We start from the raw sequence: 8,837 nt of genomic DNA on the forward strand, positions 1-8,837 counted from the left end.
CGTCTTTCCCACCCGGAATTCCAGGCACAGGTGGAGAAAATAATTGCTCAACTGCAAAATTGTTGTTTGTTCCTTCCTCCCCACCGAATTTCCTTCCTCCGTTGCAAGGACTGAGTCCCCAGTACTTACTGCCAAAGATCCCTTCAGCGTGCCCAGGTTCCTGGATGTCCCCCAACAGGATGAATGGTACCAGGATTGGCAGAAGTCCTGAGAGTCCCATTTTAGGAAGTACTAGCCCGGTTGATGGCACCAAAACTAAGAACTGCTGCTCAGCAGCTCCTACCTCTGTGCTTTGCCGGCCCCGATGTGGCCCAGCACTCCAAGAGACAGTCATGGAGACAAGCCAGCCAGACTCCCCCGTCAGGAACACCAGATCCCTGAGGCCATCAGTGGGACTACCTGGTACCTACCCTGGGGGAAGGGGGCCTTAATCGGCGGCTCCCAGTGTGCCAATTCCTGAAAGATCTAGAACCAGAAATACCATTTGACCCAGCAATCCCATTACTGGGTATACATTCAAAGGAATATAAATCATTCTTTTATAAAGATACATACATGAGTTTGTTCACTGCAGCAGTATTTACAATAGCGAAAACATGGAATCAACCCAAATGTGCATCACCAATAGGCTGCATAAACAAAATGTGGTACATATATACCATGGAATACTATGCAGCCATAAAAAAAAGTGAGATCACGTCCTTTGCAGGGACATGGATGAAGCGGGAAGCCATTATCCTCAGCAAAGTAACGCAGGAACAAAACTAAATACCGCACGTTCTCCCTTGTAAGTGAGTGCTGAACAGTGAGAACACATGGACATCGGGAGGGGAACAACACATACTGTGGCCTGTGGAGGGGGCAGAGGGAGGGAAAGCATCAGGATAAATAGCTAATGCATGCGGGGTTAATACCCAGGTGATGGGTTGATAGGTGCAGCAAACCACCATGGCACAGGCTTACCTATGTAACAAACCTGCAGGTCCTGCACATGTATCCCAGAATTAAAATAAAATAAAATATTTTTAAAAAGAAAATTTGTAAGCCTGTTGTACGCGATTCTTAAAAAGGTCACCAGTAGGATTCAGCCACAGTGGTACCAAGCTCCTAATAGATTCTTCCCTCTTCCCTTCTCTTCTCTGAATTACTCATCCCACTCCCCATCTTGTATGTCTTGGGCGATCTTTCAAACAAACTACATGCACCCATGCCCTTTTCCCAGGGTTAGTTTGTAGAGGATCCAAACTAAGGCATTGTCCTTGGGTCCTTGCCTAAAAAGGGTTTTACAATCTTTTGTGGAAACAGAAGAAGATAACAATAACAATATTCCTGGAGCTCTCAACTCTCAAAGTTCTGATTGTCTTCACTCCCTTGAATGATGTCACCAGAAGCCTCAATGATCCCTTACTCTGCAAAGTGTAATGTGCCAAAAAGATGTCAATTACTCAGCCTCAGAGGCACAGGATTACATCATGTTCTTTATTGGAAACAATTGAGAGTGACACAGATATAAGCTGGGAGCTCTAGAAGTTGGAGATAAAGGGGACATAAAGATGAAATCAAAACGGAAGGATATTGTGCATCAAAAGAGCCAAAGATGGAGGAAAAGGAGGGAGATGCAAGGGTTCTGTTTGGCGAAGGGCTAAGATCTTGGGATGCTGCGAGTGAAACTGGAAGTCAATCTGGAGCATCAGTCAAGTACACGAACAGTCCTCAGAGCATGAGCCACACTCTGGTAGTTCTTCCAGCCCATCCTTATCCAATCAGGGAAAGCCTGCAGAGAACGTAGGACAGAAACAGGTGAGTATCTTGGGTTCAGCTTATCTTTGGAGCTTGAAGTTATGCTTATACATCTTTGCACAGAAAAACACTAAAAAGAAGTGGGTTTGCTTTGGGGAGCTCTCCATCTCCTTCAAGGAAAAACAAATAGGAGTGACTTGCTGGCAAACAGCTATGTTGAGACATTGATGGCTTGGAAGGGTTGGTTGGTCAGCGTGTCTAGGTTTAACGTCCTGTGCCTCTTCTGCAATTCATCTCTGAGACTTCACCACTTCTACACCCTTCCTCCAGCCCTCCTAACTCCCCCCATACTTGCCAGCCTTGATTACTTCTACATCCCTTCTCATCCTCAGTTCCCAGAAAGTAGCTTTGTCTACCGCTTTGCCAGGTACATTTTTACCTCGTGATCGGAGCTGGTTCTGTCAGCAGCAGGTCTGCCAAAGACGTAGCTGTCCTGGAAAGGACCAGTCAACACCCAGACCTCCCAGCATGAGACTGCAGAGGATGAAAGACCGGGGCCCCTAGGACTCACGTTTATTCTTGCAGGTGTTCAGGCAGTTGGCTTCGGATTGGAAGTTGTTATTGTTTCCCTGGCAGCCACCATAGACAAATGTGGAGCAAGTATTATTTTTCTTGTCATACCACCACCGAATAAAAAAAGCCAGGCAGGGGCCAGTTTCATTTGGCATTTCACATACATCTGCAGAAAGACTCCAGAGTTGAAAACTCAGTGTGCCCACTCCAGAAATAAACAGTTGTTATTATTCTCCCTGGCAACCACTATAGATGAAACCGGAATAGGCTCCTTTTCCCTTAGCACACGGCAGGAGCACAGCTCCACTGACATATTGCACACATGTGCAAGGAGACCCCAGAGTGGGCATCTGCATCCCTGGAGATAAGGTTATTGCAGGTGACATTAGCTAAAATAAGGTCAGACAAAAATAGGGTGGGCCCCTATACCAACATGACTGGTGTCCTTATAAAAACAGGTTAATTTGGACAGATGCAAACACACTGGGAGAACACCGTATGAATGTGAAAGCAGAGATTGGGGTGCTGTGTCTACAAGCCAAAGAACACCAAAGATTTTCAGCAAACCACCAGAAGCTAGGGGAGAGGAATGGAACATGCTTCTTCCCCATAACCCTGACAAGGAACCAACCGTGCTGACACCATGACTTTGGATCTAGTCTGAGGAACCTGAGACAATACATTTCTGTTATTTAAGATTCCCAGTCAGTGGTACTTTGTTATAGCAATTCTACCAAACAAACGCAGGTCCCTGCTAAATTATGCTTACACAGTTCCATTTGGGTTAATCTCCACTGCTAAACAATGAGGTCCTGTTGATTTTTACTTCCTATAGCTCACCTCTCTGCCAGTCTCTCTAATATAAGCCTCAGGGACTGTCTCATGCCTGGACTGTTGAGATAACCTCAGATTGATCCCCTGCCTCCAGTCCTGGCCCCTCTAATCAATCATTCATGCTTCCCACCACAGGGAAGGATCTGATGGATCTGAGAACCAGACTTATCATGTCATTCCACAGATAAGACCTACCTTCACTTCATGACAATATCCTCCCATGACCCACAGGGCCCTTCATTGTCTGGCTCCTACTGTGACGCTGGCCTCCTCCCCTGACACAGAACCCCTTCCAGCCACATGCTCCAGCAATACTGAACACCCCGTGCCACCCCCATACCTCCATCCCTTTGCACTGCTCACAGTGACATTCCTCTTCTTCCTTCAAAACCTTTCTCACACATCAACTGTTGTGATGTCTCCCTTGACTCCATTCTACAGTCCTCACTGCCACACCTTGCTTCAGAATCTGTGCACTCATTTTTCATTTGTTTATATCTTCAGTGTCATCCCTGAGGCTGTGAGTTTCTGGCGAGCAGGGAGTGAGTTTCTAGTGTGTCTGCTTCCATCTTGGCATCCCAGTTCCTAATAGGTAGCTTGGCACAGTACAGAACCTTATAGAATGTTGAGGGTAAAAGAAAATGTATCCTGTTCTAAACTGAATAAATTATTCATTGAGCACCTGTTATGTGCCTAATGCTTCAAGGAACAGAGAAAAGGCATGACCTCTGCTATTTAGGAGCCCTTAGCCAAGAATTACAAATAAGCAAATAGGTATCAGGTGGCTACTATGTGCCAGGCATTGCTCTAAGCACATCATGCAGGTCAATTGGATCCTCAAAATAACCTTCTACACTGATCCTTTTATTATCTCAGAAAACTGAGGCACAGTGAGGGAAAGTTGTTAATTTATCCAAGACAAAAAGACTGGTAAAAACTGGAGGTAGGAGTTGAACTCAGGAGGTCTGAATTCAGAATCCTTACCTGCTAGCATATGAGTGACTTAGCCCCCTAACCTGCCCACTCTACTTCTCTGTCAAGTCATGTTTACTTTACCTCCTACATACCTTTCGAGCATGTCCTACTCTTCTTCATCCCCTCAGCTACCTCTAGTTCCAGTCACCATTTCTATCACCTTGAAGTCCTTTAAGATACTCTGTTCCTCCTATTTTAAACTCTATAGATGTAGTATGAACCTGTCATGTGATGCCCTGCCTCAGTGGATTGCCATGGCCCTTCGATCCAGGCCATACTCTTTAATCTGGTCCACCATACTTGAATCGTTTGATCTCTGCCCACCCAGAATCTGTTTTCCTTGTCCCATGCTCGTGCTCACTCTGCATTCTGGCCTCCCCAGGCCCCACCATTGAGCCTTTGTGCATGCTACTCCCTGTGCCTGGAAAACCCTTCCACCCACTTTTTGCCTAAAACATTACCCATCTTTCTCAACTCAACTCCAGATTTGCTTTCTCAGAGAAGGCAATCCCAACCTCCCTGACCACACTGAGCAGATCAAATCCTATTGTGGGTCTCAGAGGCACTCAATAAATATTTGTTGAATGAATAAAAAAAATCTTCGATAGTCAGTCTTTTTGCATCCCAGGGAGATGGGCATGAAATTAAGATGCAGCAGAAAGGAAAAGCCGTCTGTTGTGCAGCAGTCAGGAGAGGTGTTTTGGTGCAAAGCTGGATTTGTGTAGGCAGAGAGGTGGTCACTCCATAGCAAAAAAGTTAGGAAATATAAATTGCTTCATTTATCACTTGCAGCAACAATGTTGTATATGTTAGGGCAACAATGGCCACCTGGGGCTCAAAAAATTATAAGAGTGACAGGTATCCAAATAGCCAAAAGAATCTGATTCAATGCCACTCCTTCACCAGTCATTTGTTTTGGGAAACTGAGTCTCAGGCATCACCTGATAGGAAAAGGTCATTACTAATGGCACACACCATATTTGGCACAGTAATGAATCTAAATTGCAGGTCTCCGAAGTCCAGTAGTTTTGCCAGAGACCAGCCCTCAGCGATCAGGGCACAAAGCCAGTCCAGGACGGCAGAAGGTGAGGACAGGGGGAGGAGGGGTTGGTTATTCTGCGGCTCTGAATGTTACCTTGTTTGAGATCTAAACATTTTTTTCCGCAGCTGTTCTCTGATTGTGGGACATCTCCCTAGGGAAGGAGCAGTTTCACACCCATGTGCTTTAGAAACTGAGGCCCACAAAATGTAAGTAACTTGCCCAAGATTACAGGGCTACCAAGATTTGAACCCACTAAGTCTGATTCCAGATCCCTCTGTAGTTTTAACATCCCTTTTCAGAAATCCTTACTTCCTGAGTGTTCAGCAAATGATAATAATGATCATTGTTACATTATAGTCATGGAATATTAGTGTCTGAAGTTTAAAGGCACTTCTGGATGCTGTACTTTATCTCAAAGCAGTGAGCCCCTAGAGATACAGGGACACTTTATGGGACCACATTTGAAAGAACCAGGATTGAATAGAGATGATGCCTCAAGGAAGGGGCCTGTTTTGCTCGCGGGGTAAGGAGAAGGTCCCTTGGTTTCCCGGATTCCTGTAGCAACTCCCCTGAAAGCTAGATCCTATGACTCTCCTCCACCTCCTTGATAAAGGCCCTCCACTTCAAAGGGGCTGAAAGTGGGGATTGCCTAAGTCGGGGTTACTGCATTCCCAGAAGGGATCTTCCACAGGAGGGATCTTACAAAGATCTCTCTCCTCTCCCAACCCGAGACCTGGGCTAAGATGGTGGAAAGCAACCCAGATCTGAAGAGTTGTTCCCTGTTCCTTCCTCCCAGCAGACTCCCCTCTCTCTAGGGTAAGGGCTGAGGCCAATACTTACTGGGAAATAACCAATCAGTCAGACCAGGTCCCTGGACATTCGCTAAGAGGATGAATAGCACCAGGAGGCTCAAAAGTCCCGAAGATCCCATGCTGAAGAGAGGCCAGCCTTTCTGGTGGTTCCAGAATTTGGAATACTCAGCTGCTGCACCTTGGATATAAGAACTGGAGACAAGCCGGCCACCCCCTTTCTTCTGGGAACACTAAGTTCCCAAGGTCACAAATGGGACTAACTGGCACCCACAGCTCACAGCTTGGGAGGAAGGGTCTCTCATCGAATGGATCTTGATCCTTGCACCCCTAGGCTGCACTGGGCTGAGGGCTCTAGTCAACCCCAGGGAGTGGACAAAGCTTGTCTCCCACTTTCCAGGCTGCCTTCAGAGTGAATGCCACCATCTTGGGTCTTCATCTTGTTAACTTGGAGAGTGGTGGAGTGTCCTCATTCTTCATTCATTTTCCATCGTACGTGCGCACTTATGGGCGCACCCCTTCTGCTTGTCTCTGACAATGTGTCCCTGTCGGTCTATTGGTATCTCATTGTTTATCTGTGCCTCTCTGTGCCTAAGTCTGTTTCTCTTTCCCCATGGTCTCTGTGTTCCTTTCTCCCTCTTCCACAGTTTCCTCCCATCCTTCTGTCTTTGGTTTTATCTTTGGTTCACTCATATTCATTGACTAAGGCCAAAGAATAAAGATTTGCCACAGAACAGGGTGTAAGGGAGGAATCAGGCTGATAGCAGAGTCTTCAGAAACTGTTTCTCAAAGTTTCGTGGCTCTGAGAGCAAGAGAGAATATCAGATCTTAGAGGGAGCCTTTATCATCAATGCAAGCTCCTTCATAGCTGAGGAACTATGTCATGAAGGGATTTGCCTGAGAGACTACAGTGGAATAAAGTTCAGTAACACAGCAGACTTTGGGGATTCTAACTGGGCTAGGAGAGGAGCTGTGGGAAAGAGGTGCTGGGGTACTTGGACAGCTTTCCATTCCTACAGCCATGGAATCTTCACCGGCCACTCAGCCAGTCCTGGGAAGGAGAGAGACACTCTTTCCAGAGTAAATGTTATCCCTAGGGCTCCCGTTTTCTTCTCAAACTAGGTGTTACCCTTTTGGGCCAAGTTTGTTCTCCAAATATTCCTACATGACAGACACAGGCCAGAGAAAGACAACCTTATCATCAGAGAGTGACTATATGGTCACAAAATTTAGTATCAGAGACAGAGCCCCCATAACAGTCCCATGCCACCAACTTGACAATCTCACTTAAAGAGACTACCAAATTTGAATTGTTCTTTGTTTTGCTCTTCTCTTCTCTTGTCTTCTCTTGTCTTCTCTTCTCTTCTCCTTTCCTTTCTTTTCTTTTCTTTTCTTTTATTTTATTTTTTAAAGACAGTTTTGTTGTGTCATCCAGGCTGGAGTGCAGTGGCACAATCTCAGCTGACTGCAACCTCTACCTCACCAGTTCAGGCAATTTGTGCCTCAGCCTCCTGAGTAGCTGGGATTACAGGCATGCACCACCATGCACTGCTAATTTTTGTATTTTTTAGTAGAGATGAGGTATCGCCCTTGGCCAGGCTGGTCTCCACTTCCTGGCCTCAAGCAATTTGCCCGCTAAGCCTCCCAAAGAGTTGGGATTACAAGCATGAGCCACCAGGCCTGGCTAGAATTTCTAATGAACAAGCAAGATGTCCTAAGCAGTGCTGTTTCACTCATTTCATTTCCCATATTCTAACAAACTCAGCCCAGGAGAGAGTGAAAACTGGAATATCTAAGTGGAAGTGCTCTGAGGGACCATCAAGCCCTATTTCTCATTTTATAGATGGGAATCATAAGGCCCACAGAAGTGAGGATACTGACTAAATGTCACCCAGCAAGTGAGTGTGAGAAATAAGATTAAGAGGGAACTGAGCATGAAAGTTCTTGCCAGAGGACACTAGGGCATGTTTTGATGTTGGTGTGGATATAATATTTTCCTGTAGAGTTGAAGGTAGAGAGGAAGGGTGAGTCTAAAGGAATGAAGTAATGTCTTTAGTGGAGACAGAGGCTGAACACCCACAAAGTCAGTATATTTCTAAATGGTACCCAGGGTCCCCAATTAGGGCTGCATTTTTTCATAAATTTTATTGAAAATAAATTAACTATCTTTCTGGTTGTTTCATTCCATTCTGTCTTGCCTAATTTTCAGGCCCATCCATGCGTCTCACTTTCCAAGCAAATGAAATAAAATTTATGTCTTTGGGACTTGGGATGAATCATGGTTTTGGCTCCTTCTCTCCAATAATTTCTTGGAGGAGGCTGGGTGAGGACCCATCTGGGGTTTTGCCTCTCCTTTCTTCATCCTCTCTCATTGAGGGGCATGGTGTCCTACCTCTGCTTCCAGGCCAATTCTCTCCCAGGAACAATCCTGTGCTTAGAACAGGGGACCCCAACGAGAACCAACCAGACCAGCCTGTACCTGACACCTCCTGCTTTTTCATTAGCCCAAGACCTGTCACATGGACTGATTCTCTGTCACTGCCTTCCTGTGTTGTTCCCTCTGCCTCTAACTGTATTACTAAGTTATATATTTGCTCCCCCAGGTAAGCTCCAAACTCCATCAAACAGGTCTCTGTCTAGAACGCAGTGCTTAAAACATGAATAGACCCCAAATAAACACTCAGGTACATCTTGCTGGATGAGCAAGGTAGGTGGGGGGATTGGTAGGTGTGTGAATAGGTAGGTAGCTATGTGGATGGATGGGTGGCCGGTAGAGTGATAAGTTGGAAGATGGTTGAGCAGGGAGAAAGATTAGTGAAGAAAGCATGGATATTTGATACATGAATGCATGGATTATGGATGAG

General features: G+C 45.8%; 1 protein-coding gene across 1 annotated transcript; it reads right to left on the minus strand.

Moving 5' to 3' along the window:
• Nucleotides 1-1,465: 1,465 nt before the first annotated feature.
• Nucleotides 1,466-6,139, minus strand: SPINLW1 (epididymal peptidase inhibitor; the record flags this gene model as incomplete). Its single annotated transcript, NM_001032841.1, is given in 5 exon segments — nucleotides 1,466-1,774; nucleotides 2,312-2,479; nucleotides 5,258-5,292; nucleotides 5,294-5,315; nucleotides 6,005-6,139. Coding segments are annotated over 5 exon segments (327 nt in total). The 3' UTR covers nucleotides 1,466-1,763.
• Nucleotides 6,140-8,837: the final 2,698 nt, after the last annotated feature.

The sequence above is a fragment of the Macaca mulatta genome, chromosome 10 (genome assembly GCF_049350105.2).
Source record: "Macaca mulatta isolate MMU2019108-1 chromosome 10, T2T-MMU8v2.0, whole genome shotgun sequence".
Classification (NCBI taxonomy): domain Eukaryota; kingdom Metazoa; phylum Chordata; class Mammalia; order Primates; family Cercopithecidae; genus Macaca; species Macaca mulatta.